At 37.0% G+C, this 21,072-nt stretch overlaps 1 protein-coding gene across 5 annotated transcripts in view; it reads right to left on the minus strand.

Annotated features, from left to right (window-relative positions):
• PTPN13 (protein tyrosine phosphatase, non-receptor type 13) overlaps positions 1–21,072 on the minus strand; it is a 223,063-nt gene that overhangs the window by 169,205 nt on the left and 32,786 nt on the right. For all 5 annotated transcript variants that reach the window (XM_025385716.1, XM_025385719.1, XM_025385718.1 and 2 more), the window contains exon 2: positions 13,879–13,998. In XM_025385716.1, coding sequence (XP_025241501.1) covers positions 13,879–13,993 — 115 coding nt within the window. In that variant the 5' untranslated portion in view covers positions 13,994–13,998. The remainder of the gene's footprint in view (positions 1–13,878; positions 13,999–21,072) is intronic.

Below are 21,072 nucleotides of genomic sequence, written 5' to 3' on the forward strand. Positions count from 1 at the left end.
CAACAGAATAAAAGACAAAAACCATATGATTATTTCAATACATGCTGTAAGAGCATTCAATAAAATTAAACATCTCTTCATGATAAAAACTCTCGGCAAACAGTACAGAAGGAACATACCTCAACATGATCAAGGCCATATATGACAAACCCACAGCTAGTACTGAACGGGGAAAAACTGAAAGCTTTTCCTCTAAGATCCCTAACAAGATAAGGATGCCTACTTCCACTTTTATTCAAAATAGAACTAGAAGTTCTAGCCACAGCAATTAGATAAGAGAAGTAATAAAGGACATCCAAATTGGAAAAGAAGAAGTCAAATTATTCTTACTAGCAAATGATATAATCTTGTATTTAGAAAAACCTAAACACTCTACCAGAAAACTTTTGGAACTGATAAACAAATTCAGTAAAGCTAAGGGATACAAAACTCAACATACAAAAATCAGTAGCATTTCTATACCATTAGCAAACAATATGACAAAGAAATTAAGAAAGTAATTCCATTTACAAGTGCTACAAATAAAATAAAATACCTAGGAATAAACTTAACCAAAGAAGTAGAAGATCTCTACAATTAAAACTATAAAACAGGCCGGGTGCAATGGCTTATACCTATAATTCCAGCTCTTTGGGAGGCTGAGGCAGGTGGATAGTCTGAGTTCAGGAATTTGAGACCAGCCTGGGCAACGTGGTGAAACCCCTTCTCTACAAACAAATACAAAACTTAGCCAGGCATGACGCATGTCTGCAGTCCCAGCTCCTCAGGAGGCTGAGATGGGAGGATCACTTGAGCCTGTCTTGCTGGGTGTGGTGGTGGGTGCCTGTAATCCCAGCTACTTGGGAAGCTGAGGCAGGGAGAATCACTTGAACCCAGGAGACAGAGGCTGCAGTGAGCCAAGATCGTGCCTTTGGACCCCAGCCTGGGTGACAGAGCAAGATTCCACCACAAAACAAAACAAAATAAAACAAAACAATGATGAAAATACATTGAAGAGGATACACAAAAATGGATGGATACTCCATGTTCGTGGATTGGACTAATCAATATTGTTTAAATGTGGCCGGGCGCGGTGGCTCAAGCCTGTAATCCCAGCACTTCAGGAGGCCGAGATGGGCGGATCACGAGGTCAGGAGATCGAGACCATCCTGGCTAACACGGTGAAACCCCGTCTCTACTAAAAAAATACAAAAAAAAAAAAAAAAAAAAAACAAAACTAGCCGGGCGTGGTGGCAGGCACCTGTAGTCCCAGCTACTCAGGAGGCTGAGGCAGGAGAATGGCGTAAACTGGGGAGGCGGAGCTTGCAGTGAGCTGAGATCTGGCCACTGCACTCCAGCCTGGGTGACAGAGCGAGACTCTGTCTCAAAAAAAAAATTGTTTAAATGTTTAAATAAAAATTAACCAAGCATGACACATGTCTGTAGTTGACATGCGTTTAGATATGACACATGTTTAGACATGATGCATGTCTAAAGCAATCTACAGATTCAATACAATCACTACTAGGATATCAATGAAATTCTTCACAGAAATAGAACAAAATCTTAAAATTTATATGGAACCACAAAAGACCCAGAATAGCCAAAGCAATCTTGAGCAAAAAGAACAAAGCTGGAAACATCACATTACCTGACTTCAAATTATACTACAACGCTATAGATACCAAAACAGCATGGTACTAGCATAGAAACAGACACATAGGCAAAGGAAAAAGAATAGAGAACCCAGAAATAAATTCGTACATTCACAGTGAACTGACTTTTGACCAAGGTGCCAGGAACATATATTAGAGAAAGGACAGTCTCTTCGATAAATGATGCTGGGAAAACAATATCCATATGTCAAAGAATGAAGACAGACCCCTATCTCTTGCCATATACAAAAATCAAATCAAAATAGATTAAAAACTTAAATCTAAGACCTGGAACAATGAAACTACTAGGAAAAAACATTGAGGAAAAACCCTAGGGCACTGGTGTGCACAAAGACTTCTTGTGTAAGATCTCAGAAGTACAGGCAACCAAACCATTTTTGTTCACAGCAAAATTGAACAAATAGGATCACATCAAGCTAAAAAGCTTCTGCGTAGGAAGGGAAACAACAAAAAAAAAAACCCACAGAATGGGAGAAATATTTGTAAACTATCCATCTGATAGATTAATAACCAGAATATATAAGGAACACAACTTAAGAGAAAAAAACAAATAATCCCATTAAAAAGTGGGCAAAGGATCTGAACAGACATTTCTGAAAGGAAGACATACAAACAGCCAAGTATATAAAAAAGGCTCAAAATCATTAATCAGAGAAATTTAAAGCTACAATGAAATATCATCTCACTCTAGTTAAAATGACTTGTATAAAATAGAAAGGCAATCATAAATGATGGTGAGGATGAGGAGAAAGGGGAACCCTTGTATACTGTTGGTGGGAATGTAAATTACTACAGCCACTATGGAGGATAGTGTGGAGGTTCCTCGAAAAAAAAAAAAAAAAAATGCAACTACCATATGATTCAGCAATCCCACTGCTAGGCATCTATCCCAAACAAAGGAAATGAGTGTATCAAAGAGATATCTTCACTCCCATGTTTATGGCAGCACTACTCACCATAGCCAAGTTATAGAATCATCTCAAGTATCTATCAACAGATGAATGGGTATAGAAAATGTGGCATATATACACAACAGATATTATTCAGCCATATTAAAATAATAAAATTATTTCATTTGCAACATGGATGGAACTGTAGGATATTATGTTAAGTGAAATAAGCCAGGTACAGGAAGACAAATTTCACATGTTCTCACTCATAGGTGAGAGCTTCAAAAATAAAATTGAACTCATGGAGATAGAGAGTAGAATGATGGTTACCAGAAACTGGGAAGGTTAGTAGGGAATGGGGATAAAGAGAGGATGGTTAATGGGTATAAAAATAGTTAGAAAAAATAAGATGTAATGTTCAGTAGTACAATAGGGCAACTACAATTAACAATTTATTGCATATTTCAAAATAACTAAAAGAGTAGAATTTGAATGTTCTTAATACAAAGAAATGATAAATGCTTGAGGTGATGAATACCCCAGCTACCCTGATTTGACCATTATACACTGTATGCTTTTTTCAAAATATCACATGTACCTCAAAAATAACTAGTATGTAGGCATAATAATTAAAAATAAAAATGGCCCAGTGCGGTGGCTCATGCCTGTAATCCCAGCACTTTGGGAGGCCAAGGCGGCCGGATCATGAGGTCAGGAGATCGAGACCATCCTGGCTAAGAAGGTGAAACCCCGTCTCTACTAAAAGTACAAAAATTAAACGGGTGTGGTGGCGGGTGCCTGTGGTCCCAGCTACTCGGCAGGCTGAGGCAGGAGAATGGCGTAAACCTGGGAGGCGGAGCTTGCAGTGAGCCAAGATTGCACCACTGCACTCCAGCCTGGGCAACAGAGCAAGACTCCATCTCAAAAAAAATTAAGAAATACAAATAAATAAATAAATAAATAAATAAATAATGATAATCTGTTTAATCTGTTGAAGATCTCCACTGAGGTTTTAAATTTAGTCACCATATATTTTATTTCTAGATGTTTTATTAATTTTTTTCATTCTGCCTGTATTCATTTTTTGGGGTTGCTATAACAAAGTACCACAGAATGGATGACTTAAGTTAGAGAAATTTATTTTCTCACAATTCTTTACTTTCGTAAAAGTGCAAAATCAAGGTGCTGGCAGGGTTGGTTTCTTCTGAGGACTCTCTTCTTGGCTTATAGGTGGCCATCTTCTCCCTGTATCTTCTCATAGTTTTCCTTCTGTATGTGTTTATGTCCTAATTTCCTCTTCTTATACGGACACTAGTCATATTGCATTAGGCCCCACCTTAATAACTGTATTTTAACATTATTAGCTCTTTGAAAACCCTATCTTCGATATAGTCCTATTTTGAGGTATTAGGGGTTAGGACTTCATGAATTTTTGAGGAACACAATCCCATAACATTGTCTATTTTTAATGTTTTCAGCGTTCTGAATTTTTTTCATTTTAAAAAATGTTTTTAGTCATTTTAAAAACTAAATTCAATAAACTAATTTAAATACACTTATTAGAAAATTCTATTATACATATATTTTAAAGGTGGGTAGTCTACTCCTGCTGATCTACAAAGAGAAAAAATGAACATTTGGCTCAAAAAAGTCAGGTATAGCATTTGACTGAAAACCATTTTTCTTTTAAAAACACAGTTTAAAATTAATAAGAAAAAACATCAAGCTCTAAATTTAAACAATTTTTGAAAAAATATTTGATGATACTCCTTTTGGTTGAGCATATTTGTTAGGGAATAACTGACATACAATAATTGTACATACTAAAAGAGTACAATTTGATGTTCTGACATATGAATATGCCTGTGAAACTATTATGGCAATCAAATCAAGATAATTAATATGTCCATCACCTCTAAAAGTTTCCTCATGATCTTTTATAATTCCCTGCTTCATCCCCATCATTATCTCTCATCCCTGAACAACCACTCATCTGCTTTGTCACTACAGCTTAGTTTGTATGTTTTAGAGTTTTAGATTAGAATCATATAGAACGTACTACTTTTTGTCTGACTTCCTTCACTCAACATAATTATTTTGAGATTAATCGATGTTGTTGCATGTATCAATAGTTCACTCCTTTTTATTGATGTGTGGCGTTTCATTATATGAATATATCACAATGTGTTTATCTATTCACTTGTTGATAGACATTTGTATTGTTTCCAGCTTTTGGTTACTACAAAGAAATGTGCTATGAACATTCATGTACAAGTCTTTGTGTGGACATACGGTTTCATCTCTTTTAAGTAACTAGGAATGTATGTGGCAGGTTTATTTAACTTTTAAAGAAACTGTCCGTTTCCCAAATGTAAAGCTGTATCATTTTACATTTTCACTGGCAGTCTATGAAACTTCCAGTAGCTGGCTGGGCACAGTGGCTTATGCCTATAATCCCAGCTCTTTGGGAGGCCGAGGTGGGCAGAAGATGATTTGAGGCCAGGAGTTCCAGACCAGCCTGGCCAAGATGGCAAAATCCCATCTTTACTAAAATATGAGAAAATAGCCAGCTGGGTATGGTGGCACACTCCTATGATCCCAGCTACTTGAGAGGCTGAGGTGGGAGGATCACTTGAACCTGGGATGCGGAGGTTGCAGTGAGCCAAGATCTCACCACTGTTCTCCAGCCTGGGCAACAGAGGGAAACTCTGTCTTAAAAAAAAAAAAAAAAAAAAAAAATTGCAAATATTTTCTCCCAGTGTAGGTCTTTTCCTTTCATTCTCTTAACCATATGTTTAGAAGAGTGGATGTTTTTGATTCTGATGAAGTCCACTGTATCTTTTTTTCTTTTATGGACCATACATTTGTCTTATTTAAGACATCTCTGCCTAACTCAGGGACACAACTACTGTCTCATTTTTTTTAAGAACTTTAATTTTTGGTATATGGATATCCAATTATTACAGCACCATTCATCGAAAAGAGCATCCTTTCTTTCTTGAAAATCAATTGACCATATAGGTGTGGATTTATTTCTGGATGCTATTATGTTCAAATGATCTAGTTGTTTATTTTGATTACTGTAGCTTTATAATAAATCTTGAGATCAGGATTTTACAATCCACTTGTCATTTTCTACAAAAAAATATAGCCTGTTGGAATTGCACTGAATCTAGAGATCAGTTTAGAGAAAATTGACATCTGAACAATACTGAGTCTTTCAATACAGGAACACACTGTAGCTCTCTATCTATTTAGGTGTTCTTTAATTTCTCTCAGCACTGTATTTTAGTTTTGTTACATAGGACTTCATATCTCTTGTCAGGTTTATTCCTAATTTTTTCATATTGTTAAATTTTGTATTCCATGTTTTACATTTTTTTTAACTATTTCTAAATAGTAAAAGAGTTGTTTTTTGCATATTGATCTTGTATCTTTCAACTTGTTAAACATTTATGAGTTCAAGTGGCTTTTTTGGATTCTATCAAATTTTCTATATAGAACATGTCATATTCAAATACATACAGTTTTACTTTTTTCTAATCTGGATGCCTTTTGTCTTGTTTTATTTGCACTAGTTGGAACTTAGAATACAATGTTCAATATAAGTAATGAGAGCAGATACGCTTGATCTATTCCTGATCTTAGGGGAAGAGTCAATGATTTACCAGTAAGTATGATGTGAAGATACCTGTTATTAGGTTGAGGTAGTTCCTTTCTACTCCTATATGAGAGTTTTGTTTTTTTTCTTTTCTTTTTTTTTTTGAGACAGGGCCTCATTCTGTTGCCCAGGCTGGAGTGCAGTGGTGCTATCTTGGCTCACTGCAACCTCCTGAGCTCAAGCCATCCTCTTGAATAGCTGGGACTACAGGTGTATGTCACCACACCTGACTAATTTTTGTATTTTTTGTAGAGACGAGGTTTCACCATGTTTTGCAGGCTGGTCACGAACTCCCGAACTCAAGCAGTCCCTCCTGCCTCAGTCTCCCAAAGTGCTGGGATTACAGGTGTGAGCTGCCACACCTGGCCCCTAGTTGAGAGCTTTTTAAGATTGAAATGGATATTAGAAGTTACCAAATGTTTTTTCTGTATCTATTAAAAAGATAATATAGTTTTCCTTTTTTTAGCCATTACTATGGTCAATTATATTGATTGATTTGTGAATGTTAAACCAATCTTGCATTCCTAGGATCCATTTGATCATGATGTGCTATCATTTTTATATATCGTTGGATTTAATTTATTAAAGTTTTCTTAAGAATTTCTGCATCTATGTTTGTAAGACATATTGGTTTGTAGTTTTATTTTCTGTAATGTATTTGTCTGATTTTGAAATCACAGTAATGCTGCCCTCATAGAATGAGTTGGTAAGTATATACCCTTCTCTTCAATGTTCTAATAGTGTTTGTATAGAATTGCTATTATTTTTTCCTTACATTTTTAGTAGAATTCCCTAGTGAAACAACATGGGGCTGGAATTTTCTTTGTGGAGTATTTTAAACTATAAATTAAATCATCTTGGCCAGGTGTGGTGGCTCACGCCTGTAATCCTAACACCTTGCGAGGCTGATGCGAACGGGTCACTTGAGGGTAGGAGTTCAAGACCAGCCTGGCAAACATGGTGAAACTATGTCTCTACTAAAAATACAAAAAAAAAAAAAAAAAAAAATTAGCTAAACGTGGTAGCACACAGCTGTAGTCCCAGCTACTCGGGAGGCTGAGGCAGGAGAAGAGCCTGAACCTGGGAGCAGAGGTTATAGTGAGCCAAGATCATACCACTGCACTTCAGCCTGAGTGGCAGAGTGAGACTCTGTCTCCAAAAAGAAAAAAATCAATCATCTTAATAGATATAGGGCAATTCAGGCTGTCTTTTTTTTTCTTGAGTGAGCTTTGGAAGTTTGTGTCTTTTAAGGTGTCCATTTCATGTAAGTTGTTGAATACTTCCAACAATTTTGTTCATCATTTTCCTTTATTTTTTAAAATAACTACAGAATCTGAAATCATGTCACCTGATACTGTTTTTGTAAACCTCCTGTTGCTGTATTCATGAGTGCTATATCAATTTTTAAACTTTATTGTTTTGTATACATGAAGTGATTTTATAGCTCTAAATAGGTGTAAGTTCATAATGACTTGCTTTAAAATAGTTATTTCTTCTCTGCCAATACTAACTCCCGTAAGTCATTTAAACTGGGCTTTGTTTCCTTATCTCTAAGATAATTAGTTAGACTGAACAGATTAAAATCTTTTCAGCTCTAAGAGTTTGATTCCATAAATTAAAAAATATGTGTGTGGTTCTGAGTTTATGTAGGTACTTCTTATATATACTTTTTCCTTTTAGTAGCAAGAGAATTTTCCTGAAAGTATTTATGCAATAAAAGTAATTGTATAAAAATAGAACATAATATTCACTAAATTGTGCTGATATTATTTAATAGGTTTATTCCCTATTAAGATTTTTTAAAGTTATCTATAAATTCTAATTTTTAAGCACTTTTTTAGGAGTGAAGAGAAGTCTGATATTTGTCTTAGCTTTCTATAGAAATTTGTCATTTTCACTATAATAAGACTTTATAAAAATGAAATACAGCCAAATAATTATATATGCTCTGTTCTCTACAATCTGATCCAAATTTGTCTTTCAAAGAATATAAGAAACACAACGTGGTCTTTCAATGTTCCCAGGGCACTTGCTGGTATCTGTTGGAACTTTTTAATGCAGACAATGAACCTGGCTTGTTTTTAATATTTCTCTTTATCAAATGCTTTATTCTATTATTTTTTTGTTTTTGTTTTTTGTTTTTTTGAGATGGAGTCTCGCTCTGTCGCCTAGGCTGGAGTGTAGTGGCGGGATCTCGGCTCATTGCAAGCTCCGCCTCCCGGGTTCACGCCATTCTCCAGCCTCCCGAGTAGCTGGGCCTACAGGCGCCCTCCCCTACGCCCGGCTAATTTTTTTTTTTTTTGAGACGAAGTCTCGCTCTGTCGCCCAGGCTGGAGTGCAGTGGCCGGATCTCAGCTCACTGCAAGCTCCGCCTCCTGGGTTCACACCATTCTCCTGCCTCAGCCTCCCGAGTAGCTGGGACTACAGGCGCCCGCTACCTCGCCCGGCTACTTTTTTTGTATTTTTTAGTAGAGATGGGGTTTCACCGTGTTAGCCAGGATGGTCTAGATCTCCTGACCTCGTGATCCGCCCGTCTCGGCCTCCCAAAGTGCTGGGATTACAGGCTTGAGCCACCGCGCCCGGCCGCCCGGCTAATTTTTGTATTTTTTAGTAGAGACAGCGTTTCACCGTGGTCTCAATCTCCTGACCTCGTGATCCGCCCGCCTCGGCCTCCCAAAGTGCTGGGATTACAGGTGTGAGCCACCGCGCCCAGCCTATTCTATTATCTTTTTAACTGTTTATTGAAATTACTCATTTCATTAATTATTCTTTTATTTATTAAATACGGAATCAGAAGTGACTACTTATAAAGGGATTTATATCCTTGCCTGAGTGAGGGAAATTCAGTCTCTTCTTCTGACTAATCAATCAGTCTAACACCTTAAAACCTCAAGATTCGAAAGAGCTGTTTTCTGCAGAAAGCAACAGTTCCATAACAACAACAACAACAACAACAAAATACTGTTTTGGACAATTACTACAGGTGTAAGCTAAGTTTTTCAAGGTAGCAATAACCTCACTTCTAAAGATTATTCATAAAAAGCAAGAGAATAGCATTTTTTTAATTATGTAGGAACACTGAGCTCCTACATGAATTCATCCATGATATAAAAGTTAAAATCTTAAATGTATATATGTTTTGCTGACATAAGCTAGGATTCTCAATCGGTTAAAAAGATGAAGTGGGCCAGGCCCGGTGGCTCCCGTTTGTAATCCCAGCACTTGAAGAGGTTGAGGCAGGTGGATCACCTCAGGTCAGGAGTTCAAGACCAGTCTGGCCAACATGGTGAAACCCCGTCTCTACTAAAATTAGCTGGGTGTGGTGGCACATGCCTGTAATCTCAGCTACTCAGGAGGCTGAGACACAAAAATCACTTGAGCCCGGGAGGTGGAGGTTGCAGTGAGCTGAGATTGCACTACTGCACTCCAGCCTGAGTGACGGAGTGAGACTTCATCTCAAAAAAAAAAAAAAAAAAAAAGAAAAGAGAAGATAAACTGAAAGGCATACAACTGAGAAATCATAACACAGGAAGATTCTTAGTAAAAGTTTCCCAGAACTTTTATTTCAATAACTACAATTAACTTCCTAATTAAAGAACAGCAACTCCTCAGCTAGGTAAAAATAAAATCTAGCTATCTACTATTCACAAAAAGTATCTAAATTACAGCACAGAGGATGTGAAAATAAAGGAAGGAGGAAAGCTATACTAGAGATAGGAAAGGTGGGTAAATGTCAACAAAAATGACGCAAAGGTGGCAATATTAAGAGCAGATAACAGAATTTATTGCAATGACTTGTAGAAAGAAAAAAACTTTATATTAATAAAATATCTTGTCCATTTATATTAATTATTAGCCATCACATGTATCACACAAAATTGCATGAAAATAAGTAACTACAGAAGAAGACAGACAAAAACAATCATAGTGGGAAGTTTTGACTATCCCTAGCAATTTGACAGATGAAGAATACAGACTAATAAAGTTTAAAAAAAGTGTAAGCACAAACATTAACGAGCTTAGGCTATAGCCTAGGAATAGACAGTACGATTCTTTTCAAACCACAGAATATTTACAAAGATCGATCATGTGTAAGATCACAAGAAAATCTCAAAAAATACTATCTTATGATTTCTCAGGGTAGTCATATAGAATGCATGTTTTAGTAACCACAAGGCAACAAAACTAAGAATCTTACACCAAAAGAAGAACCAGTTTTCATCATCACCTTCATCTACATGTTTAGAAGTGCATGAATATTAAAAGTTTTACATTTTCCCTCCTCTGAAGAGAGGTTCATTTGAAGATGGTGTCTTTCAACAAGGTCATGCTTAGATATCATTATCCTATGAATAATAACCATAGCAATTTTGCTTTTAAAAATGGAGAGCCTTCAATTGCTGGGAGGCTCAAAAATATGAAGAAACAGATAATTTTCTTGACCTTTGTTCAATAATACCCCAATAGAAATGCTTATTTCCAGCTCCCTCTTATAGGAATGTCAATAGCATGCTTGCACTCATATTCTGAAAAAGAAATGGGAACAACGTGCAAGTTCAAGATGATATGGGGGAAAAGTCATTGACAAGAAAGCATTTTTAAAAAACAAATAAATTTCTTGGACACCGTTATATTTTACCCGCTTTTTTTCCCCCGCCACTCCCAGTGTTACGCATAAGGACTCTACGAGAGAACTAAGACAACCACCATTCATTCATAAAATAAAAAAACTAATAATTATTTTATTTCAATTCGTTACAAGAGTCAGGAGAAGAACTTGTGACAAAAAGATATTGTGTGATCAAATATATGAAAAGATACTGTGTAATCAAATACAAAGAATGAAAACTGATAAATTTCTGATAAATTAAATCAAATAAGAATTTGTTTCCTCCAAATACATAGAAATTTCCAATTGGCAATCATGACAATTGGTAATCTTCAAACTGCCAAAGAAACCAAATTCAATCTCTCTGTATTACTGATAATACTCTGTGAATCAGACTGGAGGCCTTATGCTAACCAGCTCCTATTGCACAGCATTTAAGACACAGCTACCTCATAATTAATTTTATAATACATCTGGTAAGTCTTTTAATTATAATGTGCCAATATGTTATGCAATAATTGCCTCTCAATGACAACACCTTTATATTCATTTGATCTCTATTAACATTATGAAATGTGAAAACAAGGAAAAACCCTTAGGTACTTACAGTATGCAAGATGCTTTATATTCTATGAGTCATGGCCTGGGCAATAATCCTGCCATTAGTATAAAAAAAAGAGGTATTCTCTCTTCCTCCTCTGAATATCTGTAGTACTTATTGTCTATGTCACTCATTTGGCACATTGTTTTGAAGTGGTAAATTTGCAGTTGTGTCTTTTATCTGAATAAATTCCTTAAAGGCAAAAGTGACACCTACTTATTCAGATCTTCCACACAATACCTCACAAGTAGAAAGTATTTCTTAAATATTAATTGACAATTATTAATTGACTAAATAATGCCATCAACATATCTTTCCTTCAATAACACCTTTGGAGTACAGCTACATTCTGAATACTCTGGAGTGTCTATACTTTCCAATTTTCTGAAAATTTTCTGGAAAATAAAGTAAAGCAAACAAAGCAATAATGTTTATTTAAAATAGCCAGATTTTTGGTTGTGATATTAGATCAAATGAATAAATGTTCTTTAAATTAATACTAACTGTTTTTTTTTGTTTGTTTGTTTTGTTTTTTTTGTTTTTTTTGTTTTTTTGAGGCGGAGTCTTCACTCTGTCCCCCAGGCTGGAGTGCAGTGGCACCATCTCGGCTCACTGCAAGCTCCGCCTCCCGGGTTCGCGCCATTCTCCTGCCTCAGCCTCCCGAGTAGCTGGGACTACAGGCGCCGCCACCGCGCCCGGCTAATTCTTTGTATTTTAGTAGAGACGGGGTTTCACCTTGTTAACCAGGATGGTCTCGATCTCCTGACCTCGTGATCCGCCCGCCTCGGCCTCCCAAAGTGCAGGGATTACAGGCGTGAGCCACCGCGCCCGGCCAATTAATACTAACTTTAATTAAAGATCATCAGACATAAAGGTTATAGCACCAATGCATGGGCCCTAACCCTGTTTCTTCACAATCCTGTCTCTGAATTAAAAAACAACAACAAAAACAACAAAGCTTTACTACCTGTCCCCAAACACTCTTCCCCTGTCTCTATACTTTCCTGTACTCAATCAGTAATTATCCCTGCATCTTTCCAAAAGGTTCCCATGGCTCCTGGTCTTTAGCAACTCTATCCTATAAATGGTTCTCAAACTTTAGCATGCATCGGAATGTCCTTGAGGGCTTGTTAAAACACAAATTGCTGGGCTGTACCCCCAGAGTTCCTTATTCAGTAGGTCTCTAATGTATGTTTTATTGTTGCATTTCTAACAAGTTTTCAAAAGATGCTAATGTTGCTGGTACCACGCTTTCAGAACTATCACTACCCTCAATCCTTACTTATTTCTGTCAGGCTTTTTTTGTGCCTGATATATGCATTCAAATCAATTTTAGAGACTGATTCTTTAGATGAAGCTTGGTTTTTCCACCTACTATTCTAAATAAGTTTTGGTCACGTGCTGTGAATGGCAAACACCATCTTCATGTGCAACTTCTGGCATGATATCAAATATTTCTGGACAACCAAAGGATGACTCTAACTTTTCTAACTCCACAATGCCACACAACCATCTGGACCAAGAGATCCCCTCTACAGGGAAACACCAAAATACTTGTTGACCCTATATTATTCCAATTTAGAGTAACAGGGATGCCTATATTATTCTCTCTACCAGATCTTTTTCCCCTCCCTCTCACCTGGTTAACTTTTCTTTCGGGTCTTAGCACAGGAATGACTTGTGTAGGAGAGCCTTCCTTTTCTGCCTCATGACCAAGTCAAATCCTCCTATTATGACTTCTCAGAGAGTCACTGAATCCCTCCCTTTTAGCCCTTGTCATGGCGGCATTTTTACATTTGTTTATACAGTACAAATGTGTGCGTGTGTGTGTATATATATAACTTTTATTTATTTATTTTATTTATTTATTTTTTGAGATGGAGTCTCACTCTGTCACCCAGGCTGGAGTGCAGTGGTATAATCTGGGCTCACTGCAACCTCTGCCTCCTGGATTCAAGTGATTCTCCTGCTTCAGCCTCCTGAGTAGCTGGTATTACAGGCGCCCACCACTACACCGGCTAAATTTTGTAATTTTAGTAGAGATGGGGTTTTACCATGTTGGCCAGGCTGGTCTCAAACCCCTGACCTCAAGTGACCCCCCAACCTCAGCCTCCCAAAGTGCTGGGACTACAGGTGTGAGCCACCATGCCTGGTCCAAATATTTTATTAATAGCTATTTTCCACATTGAACTGTGAGCTCTAAACTGAGAGGAACTGTTTTGGTTGCAATCACCATTACACTTTTGCTGCCTGGTGCAATGTTGGGCACATAGAAGATATTCTAAAGAATATAGATAATAGCTGAGCTTTTTCAGCCCTAAAAGAGATAAGGAAAGTATTCCTTTCATACTCTGCCAAAGGCACAGGAATAATGAAACAAAAATCTAATCTCTGACCCTGTATCTGTATTTTAGCTACCGAATACTGAAACAACAGCAACAGCAGCAGCAGCAGCAGCTTACCTTTTCTGAATAATTCTTGGAGACTTTCGGCACTTTGATTTAATACAGCCCATATTTCTTCCTCCTGAAGTGGTCCACCCCGAACCTCCAGGGCCTCAGCTAGTGACACGTGCATATTACCTGGGAAACAAAGGTAACAGATGGTTGATGCATCAGCAACTTAACTGTACTTGCAGTAGTGAAAGCTCTACATCAGTGATGACAGACTATAAGCCCCCTGTCTGCCTAATTTCTCAATATGGCTATCAATCTAAATGTTACCTTAAACTCATAGAAGGTAAAGGAATTGGAGGGAAAAATCCTCAAACAACCACTTGCCCAAGCCCAACATGGTCAACTTCAGAGACAGAACTGGAGAATGGGGGTGGTGACTATTTCATGGAAAAAGGCAGAGACCCCAGGGTACTAGGAGGCACAAAAATACAGATCATAAACCAAAGCAGTCAGACTGAACTGAATGAAGGCCTTTCAGATTTCTGTTCCAGGTTTCATCCTATCCATCCCAGATATAAAAGTAGAGAGAAATAGAGAGGAGAACCTATAGCCATGGTAGGGGAAGTTGGGAATAAGATGGAACACATTTCTTCCATTCTTTAGTTGATTTCTATTATCTCCTATATATACTGTAACTGTATATCTTGCACTAAATGCAATTAAATATTTCCAGACCCAGTTTTGTTGGCAACTCACCATTTTCCCTGGGAAAGTCACTTTTCCGTTAAACCTCTGTTTCCCTATTGTAACATAGGAATGATAGTAACAATAAAAATGTCCTTTTGGGTGGTTATGACAAGGGAAGTGGTTATGCTTGTGAACATGCTTGGATATATGATTCTACAGACGGTGAATTAATAAAAGATCAGAAAAGTGTCTGTCCTGAAATTTTTGTCAGGTCAATTTTTCCAATGGCGTTCAATTAAGTAGATGATATACTGATAAAACTTAAGATTTTCTATGGAGGCCGGGCGCGGTGGCTCAAGCCTGTAATCCCAGCACTTTGGGAGGCCGAGACGGGCGGATCACGAGGTCAGGAGATCGAGACCATCCTGGCTAACACGGTGAAACCCCATCTCTACTAAAAAATACAAAAACTAGCCGGGCGAAGTGGCGGGTGCCTGTGGTCCCAGCTACTCGGGAGGCTGAGGCAGGAGAATGGCGTGAACCCGGGAGGCGGAGCTTGCAGTGAGCTGAGATCCGGCCACCGCACTCCAGCCTGGGCGACAGAGCCAGACTCAGTCTCAAAAAAAAAAAAAAAAAAAAAAAGATTTTCTATGGAGCTTAATAAACCTATTTTTACGTTAAAAGAGGAAAATGTAACTAGTTAAAATCCTTCTATATAAATTTTTCTAAATTGACACAACTTGAAAATTGTTCTTTAGAGTGATTCGTAAGATTTCTACCCAGACAAAACCAATTTACGCATAACGTATATAGTATATTTCTATTGTAAGGGAGAAGCAGATTTGGAAAAGAAGCCAAATAAGGAGTTTAAAAGTTAACCTATAAAAACATCTGTTTTAGATAAAAGTTGACTTTGTTTACTCAACTAACAAGACAAGCTACTATTTTCTTTTAATTTAGATTTATGATACTTAATCCTGACTGAAAAAAGCAATTCCAACTATAAATGAGGCCAGTCTTGTCCTTTCACTTTCCTTTTTAAATGTTTACTAAAACATTTTATGCTTAAAGTCTGCCTCCAGGGTGTCTACTTATATACACAATGTGATAGTTAAAAGGAAAATGTAAGATACTACTTTAAAAAAGCCAAAAGTGCTTTTACTTAGGTTGTACAAGAAGTGCGATTATTTATTTAGATCCCCTGCCCACGCCAAAGTCTCTAGGTTCTCATTGACTTTATGATATAATAGCATATTTATTCAAGAGAAAAAAGTAGAAGCTTCATTCCTTTCTAAAGATATGTGAGTTATCTTCTACATGAAAAGTATTAATAAACTGGAAGTTTCAACAGAGGGATCAGATACTATTAGCAATCAGATACCAACATGACTTGTAAGAAGGACTACCTTGTAGCAAATTTCCAAAGTAATATGTCTGAGAACTGGTTAGATAGCTCTAAAGCCTATATACTCAGGGTATAAAGAGCAGAGCAAAGATTGCACAAGAATTTCTTTGAAGAGAGTTGTGTGCTGATTTTCATGTCTCCTCCAAAGTGGGAGGGATGTGGAAAGGTGCCTTCCTTTCACCTCAAGCCAGTGAAAGAAGCTTCAATGGGACCCCTGGGAGTCCTTGATACATGTTCCCCAGAGTTAGTGGAGGGCACAGCAGACAGTGCCTAATACACACTTTAGGAATCTAAAGGTGTTGTCTATCACTCTGAGGCAGCAACAAGAGGTAGACAGGCGAGGGCACACAAGAGTGAGGAGGCGTACTGTATCAGGAGCCAGCTATACTTCCACTGCTCAGGATAAGAGAGCGGAAAGGAAGCACGGCCACACAGAGGGCCAGTCTGGACCCATACGAAATCCTACCCAGAGGATTAAAATGTCCTAAAATTTAGATAGTGGCAGTGGTTGCACAAAAATTCTAAAAATCACTAAAGATACACTTTATAAGGGTGAAGGCTGAGCATAGTGGCTTACGCCTGTAATCCCAGCAATTTGGGAGGCTAAGGCAGGAGGACTGCTTCAGGCCAGAAGTTCAAAACCAGCCTGGACAACACAGGGAGACCCACATCTCTACAAAATATAAAATTAGCTGGGCATGGTGGTGCCTGTTGTAGTCCTAGCTATTAGGAGGCTGAAAAGGGAGGCTCACTTGAACCCAGGAGTCTGAGGTTACAGTTAGCTATGATCATGCTTCTGTACTCCAGCCTGGTTGACAGAGTGAGACTGTTTCTAAAAAACTAAAAATAATTTTTTTAAAGGGTAAGTTTTATTGTATGTGAAGTATATCTCGAAAAGCTGTTTAAAAAATTCTACCCAGAGTTCCACCCAGAACTCTGGTTGGAAGTACCCAGACCACCACCAAGAAAAAGGAAGAAGGGAGGATGAGCAGAGAAAGGAGGGGAAAAGAAGAGAAGGGAAAGAAGAGGAGAAAGAGAAAGAAGAAGGATTCAAATTAGAATTATTTCTACTGTGGAATGGCCTGAAAGAAAACTAGGCTGAGGGCTAGAAGGGTTAGGGGTTACTGGCTAGCTGGAGGGAAAAATTTCTGTAGTGTCACATGTAGTATAGTTCCAGTGAAGGACTGTGAAGAACCCACAAAAGTACACACAAGGAAAAAGGGCCAGCCTTAAACACATATGAAGTTCAAAAACAGTAAAGCAATTTCACAACAGGAGTCTGGTAAAAATAACAACAAAAACTGTTTGCCTCGCTTTCTCTCTTCTTTAGATCCTGTTGGGGTGAGATGTAGCAACTTGCCAGTGAGTGAGGAGAAAAGTAACAAAAAGAGAAGCTAATCACACTGTCTTCCATCTATAGATAATATTAGCTAGGGAAGGGAAAAGTTTTAGCTCTGAATGGACATTGAAATGTTGGTTAATATACTGACTAGGTACTTTTTTTTTTTTTTTTTTTTTTGAGACAGAGTCTAGCTCTGCCGCCCAGGCTGGAGTGCAGTGGCCGGATCTCAGCTCACTGCAAGCTCCGCCTCCCGGGTTCACGCCATTCTCCTGCCTCAGCCTCCCGAGTAGCTGGGACTACAGGCGCCCGCCACCTCGCCCAGCTAGTTTTTTGTATTTTTTAGTAGAGACGGGGTTTCACCGGGTTAGCCAGGATGGTCTCGATCTCCTGACCTTGTGATCCGCCCGTCTCGGCCTCCCAAAGTGCTGGGATTACAGGCTTGAGCCACCGCGCCCGGCCAGACTAGGTACTTTTAATTATGGAGTTTAAGTGACTGTAGTCATTAGTATTACCAAAGGGCAAGGAGGGAATTATGGACCTGGGTTTTTATATAGAGGCAGAACTTCCTCTGGTGAAATAAGGGAGGAAGGAACGAAGGAAGGAAAAAAGGAGAACAAAATAACTTGCTTATGATGATATCTTATGTATCCCATTGTAAAACCAATATGTTGGCTTTATATATACATACACACACACACATATATATGTGTATATATAGAGAGCACAAGAGACAGACTAGGTTTTAAATCCTAAGATACTGTTTTTACTTACTTTTTAAAAATAAATTGGATTTTAAGATATAATTATTCCCTATAAATAAAAAAATGAAAAGGTTAAAAGTAACTTCTCACACAATAAAATTTTTTCAGCAATTAATTTTTCTAGCTACAAAGATTACTAATTATATGTCTGTTGTTTGATTGAATAGGGTATAAATTATAACCATACCCTGTTAATTTTTATTTAAACTTTTTTTTGTATATTCAATATAGGATCTTTATGAACATTTCTGGTTAGAACTTCTTAGAACTCCAAAACATAGACAGGAACATTTGTTTTTCAAAGTTATCATCAAGCTATCAGAATAGATTTAATATTTTTAATTTACAGCTTTGCTAAACAAGAACTTAAAGACTTTTTTTTTAAACTGCCTCACTCTGATCACCCAATGTCAGAATTTAATGTAGTATTACAGCAGCTTTCTAGAAAACAAACAACAAAGCTATCAGCTTATAAATTGCCTACTAGCACCATCTTTCTCTCTTACATATGTTTATTTACCGTTATTATAGCACTTCAGATCATTAGCTCCAAAGATAACAAGGGAATGAAGGAAATGCAGAAGTTGAAGAGGAATGCAAAAAAGAAAAAAGAAACTGGAGGAAAAAAGCTTGAAGTCAACCAACAGATGAGGACAGAATTAGTTACGAAAATTTTTTAAAGCCTGTTGCTTCAATTGTTTCCTTTAGACACAGTACTAGATAACTTGGGAGTACAGATATATGACAGGCGTTATCACATTAATCTATGACAAAGGCTAAATTTTACGATAAACATAGCCATATTATTTACTTTTATTCTCTTGAAAGTTATATGCTACATGATAACTAGAAAGTTTTTGGAAAAAATTTCAAATAAGAAAAACTATTTCTATCACATAACCAGAATCATTATTATGTTTTTGGTTAACACAGGTATTACTGACATGACCTTAAAACTGCTCACAGAGACAAAGCCACAAAGAGATTCTAACAGATGTCATTTTAATCCTGAAGGATTGTGGCACTCACAGGAAGCACATACGAGTGATTGAGAACAGAATGAATAGTAAACAGATTAACTAAATCCAATCAAGTGATAAAATAACCTGTCTGGAGACAGATTAATTAGGAATATTTAACTTGAATCTAAAGAAATAGGGCTATAGAAACATGCTGTTTCAAGAACAAAGCAGCTATAAAATAGAGCTCTGTGTATGCCACTAGTTTTGAGCAAGGATTCACTCAGCATCCTGGCTAAGGACATCTTTGGTCATTAAGAAACCACAGTGAGTTGAGAAGGCAACCCCAAAATTGTAAGCATCTTTTCATTCAGGAAGATTCAGAATTAAGTAGAGAAAAGTTTGAGACACAAGCCCATATATTAGTATTTTTTAAATTTAAAGAATCTGTACATACATAGTATCTTAGCTAAGAGAAATAGGTGAGTTAGAACAACAGTTTAGCATGGTGATTCCAATTTAAATACTGTAATGAGAAAATGGTTGAGGCTTGTATTTTAAAACATACAAAATGCCACTGGAACATACAAGAGACCCTTAAAGGCTTGCCATACATAAGTCTTACTATGTAAGTTTTCATTCATTAGAAGACTTATTTGGGTACTTGGGAAGGTTTTTTTGTCAGTCAGATACATGACATACTTTTAAATTGGCTTTTAATTGTATTAATGCAGTTGAAAGTGTTTATGGGATGTTAATTGAGTAGATTTGAAAATGGGATTATATACTCAAAGGGTCCCTTGAAACTTTCTGCATGTATACATAGAAAATATAATTAAATTGATGTTAAAAGCTTAAGAACTATGGCCAGGTGCAGTGGCTTACGCCTGTAATCCCAGCACTTTGGGAGGCCAAGGTGGGAGGATCACTTGAGTCCAGGAGTTCAAGGCCGCCTGGGCAATACAGCAATACCTCATCTCTACATATAATACTTTTTTAAAAAATTAGCTGAACATGGTGGTGCATACCTGTAGTCCCAGCTACTTGAGAGGTTGAGTTGGGAGGATTGCTTGAGCCTGGGAGGTGGAGACTGCAATGAGCTATAATCACACCACTCCACGCCAGCCTGGGCAACAGAGCAAAACCCCATTAAAAACAAAACAAAACAAAACAACTTAAGACCTAGGTTTTAGAATTTTTAATGTAATAAGAATGTTCATTTAAAAATAATTTTCACTAAGCTTTTCTGTGCACAATAAGGTCTTGAAGGCCATTAAAAAGTTATGAGAAAATCATTGTGACTTCAGTTAGCCAATGTTTTTGTAGATATGAAAACAAATGCATGACCCAGAATAGAAAAACAAAATTGATAAACTGGAATTCATCAAAATTAAACATCTTTGCTATCTGAAAATAAAGAACTGTTAAAAAATGAATCACAAACTAAGGAAAAATACTGCAAATCACATAACTGATAAAGGGCTTATATCCAGGATATATAATAAAAAAAAAATCCAGTATTTTTAGATTTGAATGGACATCAGAGAAGATATATGGCTAGCAAATGAGCACATGAAACAATTCTCAACATCATTAGTCATTAGGAAAATAAAAATAAAACAATGAGATATGGCTGCATAGCTATAAGGATATCTAAAATTAAAAAGATTAACCACAATGTGTTGACAAAGCATACTAAGTGTTGACAAAGATGTAGAGAAACTGGAATTTTCATACATTGCTATTGGGAATGTAAAATGGTAGGCTTTGAAAACTGTTAATAGTTTCTTAAAAAGTTAAATACACACTTAACATATGACCTAGCCATTCCATGCCAAGCTGCTTACCCAATAGAAATTAAAGCATATGTCCACACAAAGACCTGTACACAAATGTTCATAGCAGTTTTAATTGTAACAGCTAAAAACTGGAAACAAGCAAATATCTATCAACAGGTGAATGGATTAAAAAAAAATCTTAGTATATCCTCACAATGGAATACTAATCAGCAATAAAAATTATTACTGGTACATGTGACAACATGGATAAATCTAAAATAATTATGCTAAATGAAGAAAGCAAGACAGAAACAAGTGTACCTTGTAT

Source organism: Theropithecus gelada, chromosome 5 (genome assembly GCF_003255815.1).
Source record: "Theropithecus gelada isolate Dixy chromosome 5, Tgel_1.0, whole genome shotgun sequence".
Classification (NCBI taxonomy): Eukaryota; Metazoa; Chordata; class Mammalia; order Primates; family Cercopithecidae; genus Theropithecus; species Theropithecus gelada.